Here is a 21,862-nt window from a genome sequence, read left to right on the forward strand (position 1 = left end):
ACCACTGAGCCATCTCTCCAGCTCATGAAAAAGGCTTTTTAAAAAATAGGCCTGGGGTTGGGGAGATGAGTGGTTGAATGGTTGAGAGTGGGCCCTGCTCTCAAAGACTTGAGTTCAGTTCTCAGCACACATGTGGTTCACACCGCGGGAATCCAATGCCTTCTTTTTAAATATTTATTTATTTTACGTATGTAAGTACACTGTTGCTGTCTTCAGACACACCAGAAGAAGGCATCAGATCCCATTACAGATGGTTGTGAGCCACCATGTGGTTGCTCGGAATTGAACTTGGGACCTCTGGAAGAGCAGTCAGTGCTCTTAACTACTGAGCCGTCTCACCAGCTGATCCACTGCCTTCTTATAGATTCTGAAGGCACCTGAAGTCACATATGTGTACACACACACACACACACACACACACACACACACACACACATAGTTAAACGTTAAAATTGGGATGGTCGTATACACCTCTGGAGGCAGAGGCAGGGGCAGATCTGTGAACTTAGTGGGTTCCTGGTCAGCCAGGGCTACACAGTCTACATAAGGCTGAGGGTGTGACTTACCAGTCCTTGCATAACAGCCATTCTCAAAACTTGAGACATTGGGGAGAAAAGGAAATTTTTTTTTTTTTTTGGTTCTTTTTTTTCCGGAGCTGGGGACCGAACCCAGGGCCTTGTGCTTCCTAGGTAAGCGCTCTACCACTGAGCTAAATCCCCAGCCCCTGAGAAAAGGAAATTTGAGAACCTGGGATCTGGCCACCACAGATCAGCAGTGTGGACTCAGTAATACTACTAGAATCCCGCCAGGTGGAGTGTCCCATGGCTCGGGAGGCTGAGGCAAGAAGATTTCCAGTTCCAGTGCAGCCTGAGCTTCAGCGAGATCCTATTTCAAACATTGTCACCTGCTATGTTCTCCCTCTGTATGGGCTCTCAGGCTGGGAGGATGTTTACCCAGCATTCGGAGGGAGGTCAGAATTTAATCTCAGGCCCCACAAGAATGAACAAACAATAAGTAACTGGGCCTCGGGCTCAGCTCATCTAACTGGCACTGAGCCCTGGGTTCCCCCCCAGCACCCTGTCTATATGCAGGGAAGGGTGGCACACACCTGTGATCCACAGCTAAGAAGGTGGGGGTAAGGATCAAGGTCATGTTTGGCGACATCGTGGGTTTGAGGCCAGTGTCAGCTGAGATTATCTCACAGGAGACAAATTCAGACTCTGAGATTCTATGGATTCAGAACCAGGGAAGCTGGTGTTACTCATGGGTAAGGGGGGCTGGTTTTGGGAGAACCCAGGCTGACATCGGAGTCAGTCAGTCAAAATCTCCCTCTCTCTCTCTCTCTCTCTCTCTCTCTCTCTCTCTCTCTCTCTCTCTCACAGGAGGTCTCCACTGGGTGGCCCACCCTCTGTCTGCAAGGCCACACTGTCAGGTAGCTAAGCCTAAGCCCAGAGGTTGGGGAAGAGCCCCCTTACCCGTTGTCTGGGGGCCTCTAGGTCACTTCCTGGTCTCTTTCCTCAGAGGAGACGTGCCAGCAGCTGGCCCGGGAGACCCTGGAAGAGCTGGATTGGTGCCTGGAGCAGCTGGAGACCATGCAGACCTACCGCTCTGTCAGCGAGATGGCCTCACACAAGGTGAGCGGGGCTGGGGAGCAGTTAATTCTCTGTGGAGTGCTAGGTGAATCCTTTGGTGGACAGGGCTTTGGTAGATAGTAGGCACCCTTGAAGAGGGCTGGGGAGCAGGGTGACTGAGGTGGGTAGGACCAGTGGGCAGGATGAATGTATAGGGTGAGTGGAGCCAGTCACCAAGGTGAATCCTGGGCCAATGAGCAGTCTGACTACTTCAACAGGGGTGGTATGGTGAGTGGGGTAAATCCTCTGGTGTGGGTGGGCAGACCTCTAGGCAGGGTGGCTGGGGTGTTTATAGGATAGGGTGAACCCAATCCTATGATAGGACCTACAGGTTACTGAATGGAGAAGTGGAGTGGATGCCGGCCCTGGAGCAGGGACTGGGTGCAACGCCAGTCACCAGTTTTAGATGGTGGGCAGGACCCAGGTCTGATTTAGAGCATTGGGTCTGCCGTTTGTCTGTGCCTTTAGAAAAACAAGTAGCGGGCTGGAGAGATGGCTCAGTGGTTAAGAGCACTGACTGCTCTTCCGAAGGTCCTGAGTTCAAATCCCAGCAACCACATGGTGGCTTATAACCATCTGTAATAAGATCTGATGCCCTCTTCTGGTGTGTCTGAACAGCTACAGTGTAATATAAATATAAAAAATAAATCTTAAAAAAAAAAAAGAAAAAGAAAAAAGAAAAACAAGTAGCTTGCCCCTCAGAGCTGAGGGGAGCCTGGTGTCGGGGGTGGGGTGTGGGTTGGAAGGGAGTCGTTGTACATATTTTCTACAGGTGACGGTAGCTCATGGAGGTTGTGCACTTGTGTGACCTCTTTGAGTGTCTATCCCTGGCTTCCAACCTATATGGCTGTTGGCTTTTTAAACATTATTTATTTTTATTTTATGTACATTGGTGATTTGGCTGTATGTATGTCTATGAGGGTGTCAGATTCCTAGAACAGGAGTTACACACAGTTGTGAGCTGCATGTGGTTGCTGGGAATTGAACCCTAGTCCTCTGGAAGAGCAGCCAGTGCTGTTAACCACTGAGCCATCTCTCCAGCCCTAGCGGTTGGCTTTTTGTCTGCTCATTTGCAAGTCTATTTGGAGTCATTCTGAGGAATTGTGTGCAGGCGTGGGCCATCAGAACAGTGTGTGGTTGTGGACATGTAGTCTTGTCGTGTGCTTTGGGTGTCCAGGCTGTGCTGGAGGGATTGGAATCTGAGTATCTCTGGTTTTGTGCAAGTTGTAAGCATAGAAGGAGGGCTTAGGGCTTCCCTACCCAGCTGTGTGGAGTGTGAACTGCCCAACTCCAGGGGGCCATTTGACTTGCTTCTGGGAGCCTGCAGCCCTTGTGGGCGGGTGTCTGTCAGGAAATGAGTGTGCAGGTGGAGGCGGCCTGCCTTTAGGAATGCATATATCCTCGTGGGCTGAGGCTTGTCTGGCTGGGAAAAAGAGTTCAGGGACACTTGTGTCCCTGAGGACAGGTTAAACTGATTTGGGGTGTGGTGTGGTGTGGTGTGTGTGTGTGTGTGTGTGTGTGTGTGTGTGTGTGAGAGAGAGAGAGAGAGAGAGAGAGAGAGAGAGAGAGAATGAGTACGTGTATTGATTTGCACCTTTAAGTGTCAGAACCTCAGTCTGTTTGCCCGTGAACTCTTGAAAGGGGTGGGACTTTTGTGTGAACCATTGTGTGTGTGTTTAAATGTTCAGCCAGGGCTGTATTGTGGCCTTGAAGCTGTGGCGCTCTCTCTCTCTCTCTCTCTCTCTCTCTCTCTCTCTCTCTCTCTCTGTGTGTGTGTGTGTGTGTGTGTGTGTGTGTGTGTGTGTGTGTAAGCATTTGGTGTCTGACCGCATTCAGTGTCTAGGTTTGAGGACAGTGTGTCTCAAGGCATGTTTGTGGTGTGGAGTATGTTTCTATCTGGCCATGTCCCTGGATGAGATGTGTCCTCAGAGAAGTTCGAGGGCCTCCTTGCCTCCCCATAGCAGCCTTCTCTGAGTCCCGCTGAGGCCCATGGGCTCCGATGCCCCTTTAACACCCCCCCCACCCCCAGCACCACCTGACTTCAAGTGCAGCCTCCAGTACTGCAGTGAGCGAGCAGCGAGCGAGCAACGACCAGCGCGCACACAGAACTGTGCACACAGAGAGCCCCCAAGCCTCCTCTGCACAGTTCACTTCCCAGGGCACTCACCCTGCCTGTCCCCATGGGCACAGGTCCCCCACTGCCTCCTGCCTCTGCTGCAGAGGTGCTCGTCAGGACCAGGGCTTGGCAGGCGATGTAACCAGGACTGCTGCTGGGAGCGCGGAGGGGAAGGGGGCCCCCAGTCCTGCTGGGCTGGCCCAGGCCCCTCCGCGGCTCCTTTTGGACCTTGTCCCCTCCTCCCCAGCTGCTCCCCTCCACTGCCCCTGGTCCCCAGGAATCACTGACCCAGGGACTCGGCCAAACCTACCTTACCTGTGCGCCAGCCCAGAGCTAAGCTTCCATCATGCCTCTGGTTGACTTCTTCTGCGAGACCTGCTCCAAGCCCTGGCTGGTGGGCTGGTGGGACCAGGTAGGGGGATGCAGGGTCGGGGTGGGGGGGACACCATCCATCAGTCACCTCTGATCTCTCAGGATTGGCACTTAGCTTCAGCTGTTCATGTGTGGCTGGGCCATGTAACATGCTTTGTGGCCTCTGTGTGACCCAGGGCTGGGCGTGCATGGCAGTGTCTGTATCTGAGTGTGAGTGTGTATTTGTGAGCCTCCCTGGGGAAGGTGTCTGCAATGGCTGGGTATCCTGCCTGGTCCTGAAATGGACCGTCTGTTGTGTTTGTGGTATATTTGTTAAGTGCAGTGCTACTTGATATTTCTGGGGGTATGTGACCCCTAAATGTCAGTGACTGAGTTATTGGGGTGTGAACCTTTGGTTGGTGGATCTGAGCATCTGAGCAGTGTGACACTAGATAGACTGAAGACATGGGATTATGTGCAGTGTGTGAGTGTGTGTGTGTGAGTGTGTGAGTGTGTGTGTGAGTGTGTGTGAGTGTGAGTGTGTGTGTGTGTGTGTGTGTGTGTGTGTGTGTGAAGTGTGTGTCTGTGTGTCCAGGGTCTCTGGGTAGTATTGAGAAAAGTTATACCCCAATTGTCAGTGTGGCTTACCCCCCTCCAGCCTGCCACCCCCCCCAACCTTGCCTCTACAAGAGTGTGTGTGTTTCTGCTATGGGGTGCTGGGGGTGGGGAGCAAATGCCCTTTCCGCTCCAAGCCCAATGTCACAGGAGACGCCTGTATGAAAGGACATGGGGGGACCAGGAGGGGACCCCCAAACCTATTTGGGAACATATTCCATCCATTTGTACATTATCTACCTGAGGATGGAGGAGAGGGGGGTTTGATGGGAACCCCCTCCCCCAGGTGATGTTACTGTAATTTCCTTGGTTCACTAGTTTTCGGTGTCTAGCCAAACCCTCTCCTCCTCCCACAGAGCTTGGGTGCTCTTAAACCTTCCAGATTAGGCTGGGCCTGCTGAACAGACCCTCATCCTTCCCCTCCCCTCTCCACCCTCCCAATTGAGGTCATGTTTGGCAACACCTAGGCCAGGGTTGGGGGTTTGCTCTGGGAAGGCAAGGGTTAAGGGGCCTCAGGCTTGCCCCCCTTTCCTAGGCTCAGCAGCTGGTTGGAAGGGGAGTTGCTAAGGAGACTCCCATCACCATGGCGACAGGAGTCTCCTGGTGCGCTATTGGTTCTGTGGTCAACGGGAGCTCCTCCCTTCCACAGGTGCTCATTGCATTGCTCTTTGAAGGGGGGTCCTTTTCCTTTACTGGGAATCCCGTCCTCCCAAATTTAGGGGAGCCCCTCCTCCGGAGCCAACAGGACAGGAAGAGCTAATTGCACTCCTCAAGCAGCCTAATTGGGGCTCTGAGTAGAGAAATTGTGGGCCTACAGGAATTTGCCGGGAAGGGCTGTCATATATGCATATCCATTCGTACCCCACCCATCTGGTACCCTATCACCCATTCTTTTTTGGCTCCTTCTCCTCAGTTCAAAAGGATGCTGAACCGTGAGCTCACACACCTGTCGGAAATGAGCAGGTCAGGAAACCAGGTCTCAGAGTACATTTCCAACACATTCCTGGGTGAGTGCAGGGCAGCAGGTGAGAGGGGTGTGGGGCATTGGGTCCAGGGTCACATGTTCAAGAGTCCCCTCTCAAACTGTGAAGCCACCCATATTTCCGTGGAGCCCAATTTATAAATATCTCAAGCCAGGGAGAGTGCTTTGTCGTTAAAGTGCTGACCTCAGAAGTATAAAGACTTGAGTTTAAGACCCTAGGGCCCAGATTAAAGGTCAGGTGCCACAGAGTAGACCTATAATCAAGCTCAGAGTAGGAGGAAACTTTCGCTAGACGAAGGAGCCATATCTATGAGCCCCAGGTTCAATGAGACAGACTCCCTTAAGGTAGAGCCCGCAGTGGGGGCACACACCTTCAATCCCAGCGCTGGGAAGCGGAGGCAGGAGCATCTCTGCAAATTTGAGACTAGCCTGGTCTACATAGTGAGTTCCAGGACAGCTAGGCTACATATGTCTCAAAAAAGAAAAAGGGGAAAAGTAAGCAAGGTGGGCAGCACTGGAACAACAGCGGAGGCTGAGCTGGGCTGGCATGCACGCATGCACGCAGAGAAAGTGTATAAAATCGAAGCCGCCATAGAGATTGAAATAGCATTCTTACCACTCTTCATTATTTATCCATTTATTGAGACACGTTTGCTGTGTAGTTCTGGCTGGCCTGGAACTAGATAGTGGACCAGGCTCAAACAGAATTCCTAAACTTTGAAAAGACTCCAACCAGTGCCAAGGAAGGTTGCCCAATAGGTAGAGCACTGGCTTAGCAAGCACAAGTCGTGGGCTCTTTTACCAGCACAATGTAAACCCACCCTGATGGTGCAGCTCTGGCAGTCCAGAACTCTGGGGAAGCAGGGGGAAGTTCAAGGTCATAGTTTTCTACGTAGCTGGTTAGAAGTTATCTGGCTAAAAAAGACCCTGTCTCAAACTAAAACACGCGTGCGTGCACCCGAGTGTACACACACACACACACACACACACACACGAGGGCAAAAAGGGTATGTTGGCACACACCTCTGATCCTTGTTTTCAGAATGTGAGTCTGAGAATTGTAAATTTAAGAACAGTCTGGGCTGTGTAGTGAGATGCTGTCTCAAGAAGCCAAAGTAAACTAAACAGAACAGTTCTCACAGACTTTAATCTCGATACTTAGAAGCAGAGGCAAAGAGGTCTGTGTGTGCAAGGCAGCTGCTCTATAAAGCAAATTCCAGGCCAGCCAGGGATGTACAGTCAGTCAGACGCCGTCTAAAAAACAAGCAAAACTGAGGTTGAAGCAGGGGTTTGATACCCAAGGTTGCCCTCTGACCCCTGCCTCTGTATTTGTGGCACTCACACATTCTATGAACACACGTGTGCGCACGTGCACGCACGCGCACACACACACACACACACACATGTATACTATTTAAAAATCAATAAAAGCCAGTGTGGTGGCACATGCCATTCACCATGATAGTCAGGAGACAAAGGCAGGCGGATCTCAGAATTCTAGCCAGTCACAAGGAATGATTGCCTGTCTTGAAAAACTAAATAGAACAACAACAGCAAATCAATAAAAGCAAGTATACTGGTGCACACCTGTAATCCCAGCACCTAGGCGGCAGAGGCAGGCAGATCTCTTGAGTTCAAGCCTAACCTGGTCTTCAGATCGAGTTCGAGGACAGCCAGGGCTACACAGAGAAACCCCTGTCTTGAAATCCAAGGGGTAAGGGGAGGACAAGTCAGTAAGGGGGAGAGGCTCTAAAGAGATGGCACAGTGGTTGGGAGTGGATTCAGCTTGGGTTCCCAACACACACATCAGACAGCTCACAACTGCCTGTAACTCCAGTTTCATGGCATCCGATGCTCCCTTCTGGCCTCTCCGAATATCTGCATGCTCATATACACACAACACAAAAAAGAAACTTCATGTGGAGTCCAGCAGTCACAGACTGAGGCAGGAAAATCTCAAGTCCCAGCCTAGAGGACAGGGTGAGACCGTGTCAAATCTTTCAAGACTGGGGGGGGGGGATGTGTTAAACCTCCCTCCAGCAGCAATGGTGTGGTACGTCTTAGAATTCTGAGGATGCAGCCAGTGGGATGGTGGCATGCAAATTAGGTCCTCCAAGGTCATAATGGGGTCAGCCCAGCTGGTTCTCAGAAGCTTTTGAAAGCTCAAGAAAAGAGTCTCTGGGGCTGTTCCTCAGGCTGACTGGTACCACGGGGCAGGAGGTCATGGATCCAGAGACCCCCCTTCCCTCCCACCTACAAACGATGTCCCCTCCCACCACTACCCTATGCCATCGTAGTGGGGTCTTCTCTGGTCAAGAAGGTCCCCTGGCTATCCAGAGTCAGCAGCAGCTCACTTGGGGGTCTTCCTCCCACATCCTCATGTCTCATACCATGTTGTGGCCCAAACTGGGCACCAGTCTGAGGGAACTCCATAGTCCAGAACCATCCCTAAGACCCCCACTGCAGCCCACCACCTCCCAGAAAAGTTCTTACATGTGTCCCAGTTTCAAACCTCAGAGAAGAGACCAGCATTGCCGTCCGCAGGATGACCTCATATCAAGTGAGATATCTCAGGACACCACCACAGACTGAGGGATGTGGGGGAGCCTCCTGGAAAGGGCATCTCATGCTTCTTACCTGATCTTTGACAGACAAGCAGAATGAAGTGGAGATCCCCTCACCCACACCTCGGCAGAGAGCCTTCCAGCAGCCCCCGCCGTCAGTGCTGCGACAGTCCCAGCCCATGTCTCAGATCACAGGGCTGAAAAAGCTGGTACACACTGGAAGCTTGAACACCAACGTCCCACGGTTTGGAGTCAAGACAGATCAAGAGGACCTCTTAGCACAAGTAGGTGAGGGGAAGGGGCTCAGCAGGGACAGCATTATCTGGGAGGTGTCCAGCAAGGGTCAGCCAGGCCCTGGGCTCATCTAACCCAAATTCCCAGCTTGCAGAGGCTGGTGTTGTGGGGTGAAGGAAAGGACAGTCAAGAAGAGCTCCAAGCTTGATCCAACAGGGCTCTGGATTTAGACAGCCATTCATTCTAACATACTGTGACCAGCCCTGGTTTACCCCCTTTTCAATCAGTGTTATTAACCGAGTACTGGTATGTAATGTGTTTGGAGGACAGCAGCATTCCTTCCTTGACCCCAACACAACTGAGGTCTCACGAGTAGGTTAGCTTAAAGTCTTGACGTGGGTCTGGGAGTCGGCCGGCTTGGTTCCCAGCTCGCGAGCCAACGGATGTTGGAGAGGTCTGGCATGTTTGTGGACCCAGTGTCCTTCCAGCACCACCTAAACCCAGTGCAGTGGCCTGTGTTCCCAGCACTGGGGAGGTAGAAGCAGGAGAACCAGGCATCCGTAGTCATCCTCCACCTAAGTGAGTCCAAGGCCAGCATGGACTACAGAACATACTGTCACAGAAAAAGATGGGATGGTGCTGGGCGATCGCTCAGTGTTTAAAGTGCGATCTTTCATTCAGAGCCCCACTGCCCACATCAAAAGTTACCCCAGTGTTGGTGAGCAAGGACAGGACAGGATGATCCCTTGGGGTCGCTGGGCAGCCACTATAGCCAAACTGGTGAGCTCCCAGTTCACTGAGAAACTCTGTGAAAAACTGAGCCTGGGGCCAGCAAGCCTGATGACTGTCCTCTGCCCTCCACACATCACACACACACACACACACACACACACACACACACACACACACACACACACACCCCTGCATACGCACACACACAGATGCACGTATGGCGATGCCTCAGCTGTTAAGAGTGCTTGCTGCTCTTACAGAGGTATCCAGTTCACTTCCCAGGATCCATGATGGGGAGGCCAGGGACCCAGTGCTGCCAGTAATTCCAGAGCCAGGGATGGATCTCATTCTAGCCTTATACACAAGTGATACACAGAGATACACATACACATAAAAGTTTTTTAAGTTTTATAAAGGTAAGAGAGATGGTTCAGCAGTTAAGAGCACTGGATGCTCTTCCAGAGGTCCTGAGTTCAATTCCCAGCAACCACATGGTGGCTCACAACCATCTGTAATGGGATCTGACGCCCTCTTCTGCTGTGTCTGAAGACACCTACAGTGTGCTTATATATAATAAATAAATCTTTAAAGAGAATTTTAAAGAGAAGACTGATTGAGGAATCCGTCTTAAGTTGGCCTCTGATCTCTGTGGTTGCGCATACCTGCAAATAGGCACACACACATACCAAGACTATGGCTGTCTTACAGTCCATGAATCTGGCCGGGTGTGGTGATCCATGCTTTTAATCCCGCCACTAGGGAGGCAGAGGCAGGCAGATGGCTGAGTTCTAAGACAGCCAGGACTACAAAGAGAAACCCAGTGTGGTGAAAGGGATGTTGGAGAATGGCTCAGTGGTTAAGAGCACTGACTACTCTTCCAGAGGTTCTGAGTTCAATTCCCACAACCACATGGTGGCTCCCGACCATCTGCAGTGGGATCTGATGCCCTCTTCTGTCGTGCAGGCACACATGCACTAGAGTACTCATATGCATAAAATAAATACATGTTTTTTAAAGTTAAAAAAGTCACCCATGCATTTGAGCACAATTTGTGAGCAGTAATGAGGCCCAGAGTCCTAGGAAGTAGCTTTCATGTCCCTGGGCCATGCAGGCTCCTGACCTCTTGCCCCCATCACTGCCAGGAACTGGAGAACTTGAGCAAATGGGGCCTGAACATCTTTTGTGTGTCGGAGTACGCTGGAGGCCGCTCACTCAGCTGTATCATGTATACGATATTCCAGGTGATGGGGGAAACGGAGCTGGCTGGGATCCCAGGGGCTGGGCCGGGGCACTGGGGATCAGCAGGCGTCACTGCCTCTTGGCTCTCAGGAGCGGGACCTACTGAAGAAATTCCACATCCCTGTGGACACCATGATGATGTACATGCTGACCCTGGAGGACCACTACCATGCCGACGTGGCCTACCACAACAGCCTGCACGCAGCGGATGTGCTGCAGTCCACACACGTGCTGCTGGCCACGCCCGCACTGGACGTGAGTGCCTGCCACCTCCCCGTCACCACCCTCCCTTCCATCCCGATTCTGTCTTTTCTTGTTTTCGGGGTGCTGTTGCCTGTGTGTGGAGGTCAGAGAACAGCTTTTGGAACTGAGTCTATCTATTCTGCCTTTTTAACATGTAAATCCAGAACCAGACTCCGGTCACCTGTCTTGGTGGCAGTTCCTTTACCCAGTGAGCTATCTCACTAGTGTCTGTTTTATTTTATTAGCGCGTGCCTGTGAGGGGGTGGGCATGTCTGTGTGAGCCGTGGAGCGTGTGCGGGGGAGGACGACGCTCCTGGGTGTTTTGCCTTCCCTTTTGCTTTACTTACAGTCAGGATCTCATTTGAGCTATATATCCCAGACTCGCTGACCTCGAGCTTCCTGGTGTCTCCTGTCTGACTCCCGTCTCACTGGAGGAATATTGGGATTGCAGATGGACACTGTAGCTTTTTTACCTGGGTTCTGGGGATTCAAACGCGTGTCTCCACATTTACGTGACCAGTGCTTTAGCCTCAGAGCCATCTCTCCAGCATGCCCTTTTGTATTTTGAGATGGTCTCATTGTGTGGCCCTAGCTGGCCTGGGACTCACTCTATAGACCGACCAGGCCGATGTCTAACTCTCATAGAGAGCCTGCCTCTGCCTCCTGAATGCTGAGATTAACACCTTGAGTTTTGAAACGGGCTATGGCCTGGGCCACTGAGTGGGAAAGATTGGCCAGCTGGCTCCAGGGATCCACCCCTCTCTGACCTCAGAGCTGAAATTGTAAGGGCAGCCATCGGGCCTGGCTTTTTAATGTGGGGTGCGGGGGCTGGAGAGATGGCTCAGTGGTTAAGAGCACTGACTGCTCTTCCAGAGGTCCTGAGTTCAAATCCCAGCAACCACATGGTGGCTCACAACCATCTGTAATGGGATCTGATGCCCTCTTGTGGCATGCAGGTGTACGTACAGAGAGAGCACTCATACAAAAAAATAAGTAAATAAACCTTTAATGTGGGGTGCGGGTTTGAAGCTCAGGTCCTTGTGCTTGCTTCTCTACATCATCTGCCCAGACACCACCTCTGTCTTTCTCTTCCCTTGTCTTTCTGGAATCCCATCTTTTCCTCATCTCCGTGCTGTCCCCTTTGTGTGAGACTCTGCTTCTCTCTCACTTCTCCTCGCCCCCAGGCTGTGTTCACAGACCTGGAGATTCTTGCTGCCCTCTTCGCTGCTGCCATCCACGATGTGGACCACCCTGGCGTCTCCAACCAGTTCCTAATCAACACCAGTGAGTGGCTTTTTAGGGCTGAGACAGTCAGGCTCAGGGCGTGGCCATTTGGCCTAGGAGCAACATCTGGTTGACCAGAGGTGGAAATAGCTCATGCAGCTGGGATGAGAGAGTAGAGCTGGTCTACCTGGAGCTGGGGCTGGCCAGGATGAAGGTGGACTACCTGGGCTGTGGAAGGGGCTAACCAGATTAGCTTTGGGAAACAACCTGCCTAAGAACCTAGTTTATGGAACATGAAATTAAACCAACTGAGCAAGGGGTGGGGCCAGCCAGGTGAGGGCGGGGCTTGTGAGGATGGGATGGGCCAGCTAGGCTCGGGTTGAGGTCAGCCAGAGGAAAAGTGGAGCTGGAACAGTCTGGGCGCCTGACCCTTGGTTTATTTGGTGAAGCACCGACGTGGCAGAGGAGGGGGCTGGGACTGGTCAGACTGAGGATGGAGCCAATTGGAGACCGGGAGCGCGCGGGGCGGGGCGTGGTACCCAGGTGGTACCACGTGGTACTCCGCAGATTCGGAGCTGGCGTTGATGTACAACGATGAGTCTGTGCTTGAGAACCACCACCTGGCTGTGGGATTCAAGCTGCTGCAAGAAGAGAACTGCGACATCTTCCAGAACCTCAGCAAGCGCCAGCGGCAGAGCCTGCGCAAGATGGTCATCGACATGGTGGGCGGGGCCAGCGCGGTGGGCAGGGCTTTGTGGGCAGGGTGGACCTTAAGAGCTCTCCAGTTTGGCAGAGGGAAATAATTCTAGGGCCAGGGTAGGTGACAGAGAGAGCGGATGACCAGGAGGGTGGACAAGCTTTCAGCTTTTGCTCCCTGACTTGACATGCCTTGCCTTCAGGTGCTGGCCACAGACATGTCCAAACACATGACCCTCCTGGCTGACCTGAAGACTATGGTGGAGACGAAGAAAGTGACCAGCTCCGGAGTTCTCTTGCTGGACAACTACTCTGACCGTATCCAGGTGCCCCAGATCTTTTCTCTTTTTTTTAAAGATTTATTTATTATATATAAGTACACCGTAGCTGTCCTCAGACACACCTGAAGAGGGCATCAGATCACATTATAGATGGTTGTGAGCCACCATGTGGTTACTGGAATTTGAACTCAGGACCTCTGGAAGAACAGTCAGTGCTTTTAACCGCTGAGCCATCTCTCCAGCCCAGTGTCCTAGATCTTTGTTTTTTCTTTTTTCTTTTTTTTTCCCAGAACTGAGGACCGAACCCAGGGCCTTGCGCTTGCTAGGCAAGCGCTCTACCACTAAGCTAAATTCCCAACCCCCAGTGTCCTAGATCTTAATTGCCTCTCCCGTCTTCCCTTTCCGACATGTGCCCCTCCTTCCTCTGTAATATTCCCTTATGCCTCTCTCTCAACCCCTTCCTTCCATCTCTCCCCAAACTGCTCCCCTGAGGGAACCCATCCAACTTCTCTCACCACACACTCACCTCGGCCCAGCTGTCTCTCACCTCTCTCATTTCCCTTGCACTTCTCGCCTCTGCTTGCTTCATCACTCCATCTCATCTGCCCAGCACACACACACACACACACACACACACACACACACAGGCACACAGATACACCTTCACACATACAGGTAAATGGTTGGGAGTTGAGAAAAACATAGGCCTAGTGAGGGCCTGTAATCCCAGCATTCCAAAGGTAGAGAGAGACTGGAGGATGACCACAGGTCTGAAACAGCCGGGACTCAGTTTGGAGACCCTTTTTTTTTTCTTTTTTTGGTTCTTTTTTTCGGAGCTGGGGACCGAACCCAGGGCCTTGCGCTTCTTAGGCAAGCGCTCTACCACTGAGCTAAATCCCCAACCCTGGAGACCCTTTTTAAAAGTCAAATAGAAACTAAGTCTGAATGTGAGTTAGCATATTCCCAGCACGCAGAAGATGGGGCAGGATCTCAGTTGGAGGGTGTCTGTAGCTACACAGCAATTCGAAGGCCAATCTGGGCTACAAGAGACCCCACAGGCTGGCCTCTGAAGGTCCCCCCCGTCCTCACCAGGTCCTCAGGAACATGGTGCACTGTGCAGACCTCAGCAATCCCACCAAGCCCCTGGAGCTGTACCGACAGTGGACCGACCGCATCATGGCTGAGTTCTTCCAGCAGGGCGACCGAGAACGGGAGCGTGGAATGGAGATCAGCCCCATGTGCGACAAGCACACAGCCTCTGTGGAGAAGTCTCAGGTACAGGGACAGGCCTTCTGGCCAGAGCACAGGCATGGCTTGGCCCTTCTTCAGGACAACAAGCTCATTTGCTTGAGGGCTCTTGTCTCTAGGAGAAGGGAGTTGTTCACCCTTTGGTAGCTTGGCCATCCGAGGATGTCACTCTCCTTTTACAGGGTCATTTTCATAGGTCTCTGGCTTTACACCTACCATAGCATTGGTCTGCTGCAACCCTAGCAGTTTTAAAAAACAGTGCTTTGTGTGCTGGGAGAGGGGATGGTTTTAGTTTTCCATTTGAGCCTTGAACTCGATAGTCAAGGATAAATTGGACTTTCTGAGCTTCCTGCCCTACATCTCTAGTACTGGATCACAGGCCCTGACCACCATGCAGGTCTGTACGTTACTGGGAACAGAGCCCAAAGCAAGCCTGCTCTACTGACCAGACCACAGCCCCAGGCCCCTTTACCTTTAAATACTGGCTAGGACAATAGACCGTAGTCAGGCCCATACCTGGGATTCTCAGACCGTGGCACCAAATTACACTTGTCAGAGGCTTATAAAGCAAAGCCTTTATTTCCTGCCTCTGTCCAAACTGGGGCAGGCATTCACCCCAATATACTTCAAGCCTGTGTACCTCCCCCCACATGCAATCAACCATAAGCTGTGCAGCTAGGCAGCCAGGCCTGTTTACAGAAGTAAAACTACGTGTTTGTTCTGTTACATGAGTAGCAGCTCCCCGTTCTAGGAAGCTCTTTGTCCTTGGGCAAGTAGGGCTCACAGGTTAGAGTCATTCTTGCTTTAAAGATCTGTTAAACACAGTCATTTAATCTTTTTTTTAAAGATTTATTTATTTATTATATATGAGTACACTGTCACTGTCTTCAGACACACCAGAAGAGGGCACCAGATCCCATTACAGATGGTTGTGAGCCACCATGTTGCTGGGAATTGAACTCAGGACCTCTGGAAGAGCAGTCAGTGCTCTTAACCGCTGAGCCATCTCTCCAGGCCCAGTCACTTGATCGTAAAACTTGAGCCCTCACAGTATCAGTATATACCTGTGTTCATACTGGACACACGGCACACCCTTAGGGCCAGCTTGTCCTCACACTGGAGCAGGAGGTAGGTTTTAGCCTAAACATTTGGGGCAAGCTTGGGCGTCTTAAACAAGATCTGTCTGGGGGTCACAGCTTAGCGGGTAAAGGTGCTTGACACATGAAAAAAGAGAAATGATCCTACAAGATTGTCCTCTGACATTCACACTCATGCCAAAACACAAATGTATCCCCCAAAATAAATTAAAATTTAGTAAAAATGTTTTTAGGGTTTTTAGTTTTTGCTTTTTAGGCCAGGACTCACCACTTATCTATCCCTAGCTGGCCTGGAGCTTACCGTGTAGATCAGGCTGGCCTGGAACTCAGAGATCTGCCTTCCTCGGCTCCAAGTATTGGGATTAAAAGTCAAGTAAGCAGGTGTAAAGGCCTCTGCACCTGCATACCTGGCCTTTAATCCCAGCACTCTTATACATAAAGTAAATAAATCAATCTTTAAAAAAAGAACCCTTCCCCATAATTAACTATTAAAAGAACACACACACACACACACACACACACACACACACACACACACACACACACTTCCACCTTCTAACCCACCAAATTTGCTTCTTTAAACTTGCACAAGTAAGATGAGAAAACAAGACACTTCTGAGACAAGATGCTAACTGCTGCTGACTGCTGGAGCTGGCCATGGCAAAGGCGTGTGGATCTCTGAGGTTTACACCATCCTGGGCTACAGGGGTAGGCAGAGCTACGTATAAAAACCCTCACGTGGGGGTTGGGGATTTAGCTCAGTGGTAGAGCGCTTGCCTAGCAAGCGCAAGGCCCTGGGTTCGGTCCCCAGCTCCAGAAAAAAACAAAACAAAACAAACAAAAAAAAAAAAAAAAAAACCCCTCACGTGAAAAACAAAAACAAAAAAACCCAACAAGAGTTCAAGGCCAGTCTGGTCTACACAGTAAGTTCCAGGCTAGCACAAGACTGTCTCAAAACCCAGAATAACAACAAAACATTGGGAAAGGTTGAGGGTGGTGGTATGCCTGCAATCCTCGCACTGCCTGGGCAGACAGGAGAGTCAGGAGTTCAAGCCCATCCTACAGAGCCAGTTTGAGGCCAGCTCTGACTGCAAGGAGACACTATCCCAAAACAAGAACAAGGAAATGGTACTGGATGGTGCATGCCTATAATTGCAGCACTCAGGAGGCTGAGGCAGCAGGATTACCACAAGTTCAAGGTTAGCCTAATCCACGGTGAGCCCCTGTCCCCAAATCCAACCATCTACCTAGCCAAAAACACTTGAAACATTCCATACTGGGGTGGGGAAAGAAGGCTTCGCAGTTAAGGACACCAGGAGTTCAGTTTCCAGAATCCACATGGCGGCTCACAGCCAAGTGCTACTCAAGTCCCAAGGACTCTGAAGCCTTCTTCCGGCCTCTGTAGGCACTAGATGCACATACATACATACATACATACATACATACATACATACATACATACAGGCAAAATACCCAAACACACTAAAAATAGTTTGGTATGGGTCAACCTGAGAGTTTTTTATCTGAGACACTCTTGCTGTATAGCCACGGCTGGCCCAGAACTCACTGCGTAGACCAGGATAGCCCTGACCTCCCAGAGATCTTGCCTGCTGCTGCTGCTTACTTGTTTGATTGTTTGGTTCTTTGAGATAAGGTTTCTCTGTGTAGCCCAGGCTGGCCTGGAACTTACTCTGTAGACCAGGCTGGTCCTGAACTCAACGATCTGCCTGCCTCTGCCTCACCAATGCCGGATTAAAGGCCACCACCATCCAATTTATTTAATTTTAAGTGTATGAATGTTTGCCTCTGTGTGTGTGTGTGTGTGTGTGTGTGTGTGTGCGCGCGCGTGTGTCTGTGTGTGTGTGCGCGTGTGTCTGTGTGTGTGTCTGTGTCTGTGTGTGTCTGTGTCTGTGTGTATCTGTGTGTGTGTGTATCTGTGTCTATGTGTGTCTGTGTGTGTGTGTCTGTGTGTGTTTGCATGTATGTATACCATGTTGATGCCTAATGTCCAAAGAGGGCAGGCAAGGGAGCTGGCGTCCTGGAACTAGAGCTACAGACAGTGGTGAGCTGCCATGAGAGCTTCCCAGGGCACTGGAAGAGCTACTCTCTTTCCAGCCCCGCCCTCATCTCCCAATATGGGGAGCTGAGGCAGGTGGATCTCCAGCCCTGGTTTTGTTTTGTTTTTAACTATATTTTACTTTTTTATGTGTATGAATTTTTTGTTTGAATGTATGTGTTTTCCTGTTAACCACGGAGGCCAGAATAAGGCGTCAGGTGACCTCGAACTGATTTATAGACAGATGTGAGCTTTATTGTGAATGTTGGAATTGAACCTGGCTTTCCTAGTAGAGTAGCCAGTTTTCTTAAGATTTTAGCCATCTCTCTAGCCCAGTTTGTTTGTTTGTTTGTTTGGTTGGTTGGTTTTGGGTTTTCAGACAAGGGTTTCTTTGTGTGGCCCTGGGTATCCGGAACTCTCTGTAGACCAGACTGACCTTGAACTCAGAGATCTGCTGCCTCTGCTTCTCAAGTACTGAGAAAAGTTCTTACTTAAAAACATGAGCCATCGTCTTCCAGCTGTTTGTTGAGTTTCACTTTTGGCTTTGGTTTGTTCAGCGGGTGGGTTTGGGGTGGGTTGTTGTGTCATTTTGGATGACAGGATCTATGTACCCCAGGCTGGTCTCAGACTCAGGGGTGACTTTGAGCACCTCAGCTCCCCAAGTGCTTGCACATAGGCTTGCACCAGCATGCCTGATTCACACATGTCTGGGATGGACCACAGGAGCCCCACATGTCAGGCAATCAGCTGACCCATGCCATCAACCCAGGCTATGGAAGATTGTTTTTAATTGAGTAGCTCCTTCTGCTTGCTCCACCAAATCACTTGTTTAGACCCCCTTCCTCTCTTCTAGGTGGGCTTCATCGACTACATTGTTCATCCATTGTGGGAGACATGGGCAGATCTCGTCCACCCGGATGCCCAAGACATCCTGGACACGCTGGAAGACAACCGGGACTGGTACCACAGTGCCATTCGGCAGAGTCCTTCCCCACCCCTGGAAGAGGAGCCAGGGGGGCTTGGCCATCCGTCCCTGCCTGACAAGTTCCAATTTGAGCTCACCTTGGAGGAAGAGGAGGAAGAGGATTCCTTGGAGGTTCCAGGATTGCCTACCACTGAGGAAACCTTCCTGGCTGCAGAGGATGCCAGAGCTCAAGCTGTGGACTGGTCAAAGGTCAAAGGCCCGAGCACTACAGTGGTGGAAGTGGCAGAGCGCTTGAAGCAGGAGACCGCCTCAGCATATGGTGCTCCTCAGGAGTCCATGGAGGCTGTAGGCTGTTCCTTCAGCCCTGGGACCCCTATTCTGCCTGACGTGAGGACCCTATCCTCCTCAGAGGAGGCCCCAGGCCTCCTGGGCCTCCCCTCCACGGCGGCAGAGGTGGAGGCCCCAAGAGACCATCTGGCTGCCACGAGGGCTTGTTCTGCCTGCTCTGGGACCTCAGGAGACAATTCTGCCATCATCTCTACTCCAGGCAGGTGGGGGTCAGGCGGAGACCCTGCCTGATCCTTTTTCCCTTCACCCTTGGGTCCTCCCTCCTCCCCACACTTCCCACTCACCACAGACCGCCTCAGCGACTCCTGGCCCTCCTGAGAAAAAAGAAAACAGAAAAGTGGGGTTTTTTTCTCTTTTCTTTTTTTTAACCCTTTCCCCTCTGCCCTTGTCCACAGGGCCTTTTTGTTGAGGTGGGGTATGGGGAGCCAGGAACTGAAGTCCCCAAAAAAAGGGATTTTATTTTTTGAATTTTAATTGTAAAGTTTTTAGAAAAAGAACAAAAAGAAAAAAAAAAAGAATGAAACACATCAGCTGTAGATGCTCCCCCTCCCCGTGCCTGGGCCCGCCTCCTTTCCTTTTCATCGCACCCATCAACCTCAAGTCCAAGGCGCCATCCTCCTGCCTCTTTTGAGACTTGCTCCTTGAGATTCAAGCCTAAGTGTGGCATTGCCTTTTGAGCCGTTCTCCTGAGGTTCAGAGGGCGTCCACAACCCTATTGGGAATAGCCACCCAGAGAGGCTGCCACAGGAGAGGCTGGTTCTCGGCGGGCCACTCCCTGGACCACTGTACTCTACCACAGTCTTCCATGCCTCTTTTCCCTTTCTGTTTTCTGTCTTTTTTGTACAACTCTGGCCACACGGTTGAAAGGGTGGTCAGATGGGCTGTTGCTAAGGTCCAGGGACTCTTGGTTTCTCTCTGTCCCCAGCCTCAGCCTGGGGTCCCACGCCTCTATTCCCTTCTCCAGATGCCATCTTCCTGGTCCACTTTGGGTCACTTTGAATTATCTCCGTTGGAGGAAGGGGGCTCTGTTCCATACGCACAAACACATCCTCCTTCCAGCTGCTTCTTCCTCTTGTTTCTGCCTTAAAGATTCCTGTGGCCATAGATGAAGTCTCCTTGGCTCCCTCCCTCCTTTCCAGTACCCATTCAACTGCCCTGCAGCCCGTCACTCTGCTCCCTCACCAACTCTCATTGCCCCAGGAGGAAGCAATAATGGTGTGTACCACATCCTCCCACCCTGGGCAGCCCTCTCCCCATCTTACCGAGCCTGACCTCCTCCCCGCCCCCCACATCCCCTACCCCCAGCCACAGGCAGTCCCTAAGCAATACAGACAGAGCAAGGCCATTTCTCCAAGCCATGGGGATGAGGGGACTTTTAAAAAGGACGACCCCATTTCCCCTACTACATGGAACCAGTCATCAGCAGGGCAGGGGGAGGTATTGTCCCTCCCTGCCCTGTTACATCTCTGTACACGGTACTGTAGCTGCACCCCAATCCTTCCCCACCTATCCTGTCTACCCCACTAACCCCTCCCCCAACCCCGATGCTTGCAGGATTTTGATTCATTTGTTTATTAAGCGAGAGCGATTGCTGTCCTAGCTGGCGATGAGAATGGGTATCCCTCCTCTCCATGTGTGGGTTTTGTACATACTGTAAGGTTGATATATAAATTATTGTACTGAGATGAAGGAGATAGTGAGCTTGTCTTTCCCTGGGTGAGCCCATTGGCAAGGTGAAGGAGGGCTTCTCCAGGCCGAAGTAACACCTTCCTTCTGTATCATACCAGCTGTATCATACTCCCTGCATGCAGGGTGGACATGCCATCACTTCATGGGAACTTGTGTCATACTGAGGAGGGATGAGGGCTGTGCATAGCTTCCTCCCTGTTCTCTTTCTCCTCCGAGAGCCTCTGATGGGGTACGAGGACTGGCCGAACTCCTGGCCTCCGTCAGCAGTTTTCCCTACCCGGGTGGGTGCAGAACCTTATGAACTGCCTACGTGTTGTCCACATTGACAGTTGATCAATTGCTCTGTGGACTGACAATCAGCCCTTCAGTCTTGTCCCTTATTAAAGTGAGGCTGTCTCCGGGGCTCCCGGCTGATGGCTGATACGGCTTCATTCATTTGTTCCTTGGGATTTTTATTTTGTTTTTTTGTTTTTTTTTTTTTTTTTTGGTTCTTTTTTTCGGAGCTGGGGATCGAACCCAGGGCCTTGCGCTTCCTAGGTAAGCACTCTACCACTGAGCTAAATCCCCAGCTTATTTTGTTTTTTTAAGGCTTATTTTTTTCTTCATGTTATAATTTTTTATTTTAGGGTTCAGGACACACAACAAAGGAGAACTTGAGAGATTTAGTTCTCTTTTACCATGCAAATCCCGTGAGTCAGACTCAGGTTGTCAACACAGGCAGCAAGCACCTTTATCTGGCGAGCTATCTCCTGCCCACATTCTGTGAAGCCTGGGTCCCATGTGGCCCAGACGTGTGCTGTGCTGGCCTCAGACCTGCTATGAGCTACGGCTGGCCTCGAACTCTGGAATTGCAGGTGTGTGCCACCATGCCTGGCTGCTATTCACTCACTCATGTGGAGACACATGGTCTCGCTCTGTAGGATGTGAAGTCTGTCTGGTATCTGCCCTCTTTTTTTTTTTTCTGTCATGATTCACAGTTTTCAGTTCAGAACAGTCTTGAATCATGATCCTCCTGCCTCTACCTCCCCTGGTGCTAGGATGATAAGCCTGGTTCTCCACACAGTTTACACAATGTTGGAATGGAACCTGGGACTTCCTGCAGGCTAGGCAAGTGCTCTGCTCACCGAGCAGCATCCCCGTCCTAAATGGCCTGTTGTGCCCATAGACCCTGAGCAAGCAGTCCTCTTACATGCTGTCTGGAAACACAGTCGGGATCTGTTAGGAGGAGGTTTTTCCCGTGTGTGATGGGGCCGTGCCTGCCACGCTAGGGATGTCCTGGGCAGCTCTGCAGGGGACTCTCTCCTGCCTTTACTTGGCTTCTGGGAATGGATGGGTTGGTGTGTGAGGTGGGTCTCTCTCCCTGATGAGCCACCTCACCAACACAGGACGCTCATTTGGTTTTGTTTTCTCTCGTTTTGTTTTATTTTAAGATAGGCTCTCTCTGCATGGCTCTGGCTGTCCTGGGAAACTCTGTGTAGACCGCTGGCCTCTAACTCTCAAAGACCCTGCTTAATCTCTTTTTTAAAAATGATTTTTATGTGTATAATTATTTTCTAAAGATTCATTTGTTTTTTTATTTTTATGTTCTTGA

The 21,862-nt window shown here is 51.0% G+C and overlaps 1 protein-coding gene across 15 annotated transcripts in view; it reads left to right on the top strand.

The window, feature by feature from the left end:
- The window catches only part of Pde4a (phosphodiesterase 4A), a 62,744-nt gene extending 42,042 nt beyond the window's left edge, over nucleotides 1–20,702 (top strand). For 13 of the 15 annotated variants that reach the window (XM_063264966.1, XM_063264971.1, NM_001393736.1 and 10 more), the window contains 11 exons: nucleotides 1,383–1,432; nucleotides 1,522–1,634; nucleotides 5,627–5,720; nucleotides 8,347–8,543; nucleotides 10,368–10,466; nucleotides 10,555–10,719; nucleotides 11,892–11,991; nucleotides 12,499–12,653; nucleotides 12,831–12,953; nucleotides 14,001–14,183; nucleotides 18,163–20,702. In XM_063264966.1, the coding sequence (XP_063121036.1) occupies nucleotides 1,383–1,432; nucleotides 1,522–1,634; nucleotides 5,627–5,720; nucleotides 8,347–8,543; nucleotides 10,368–10,466; nucleotides 10,555–10,719; nucleotides 11,892–11,991; nucleotides 12,499–12,653; nucleotides 12,831–12,953; nucleotides 14,001–14,183; nucleotides 18,163–18,813 (1,930 nt within the window). In that variant the 3' untranslated portion in view covers nucleotides 18,814–20,702. Of the gene's footprint in view, nucleotides 1–1,382; nucleotides 1,433–1,521; nucleotides 1,635–3,717; nucleotides 4,160–5,626; nucleotides 5,721–5,766; nucleotides 8,256–8,346; nucleotides 8,544–10,367; nucleotides 10,467–10,554; nucleotides 10,720–11,891; nucleotides 11,992–12,498; nucleotides 12,654–12,830; nucleotides 12,954–14,000; nucleotides 14,184–18,162 lie in introns of those variants that run through there. The other 2 variants (NM_001393737.1, XM_063264974.1) reach the window with 2 other exon arrangements.
- The last annotated feature ends 1,160 nt before the right edge of the window (nucleotides 20,703–21,862 follow it).

The sequence above is a fragment of the Rattus norvegicus genome, chromosome 8, assembly GCF_036323735.1.
Source record: "Rattus norvegicus strain BN/NHsdMcwi chromosome 8, GRCr8, whole genome shotgun sequence".
In the NCBI taxonomy this organism is placed as follows: domain Eukaryota; kingdom Metazoa; phylum Chordata; class Mammalia; order Rodentia; family Muridae; genus Rattus; species Rattus norvegicus.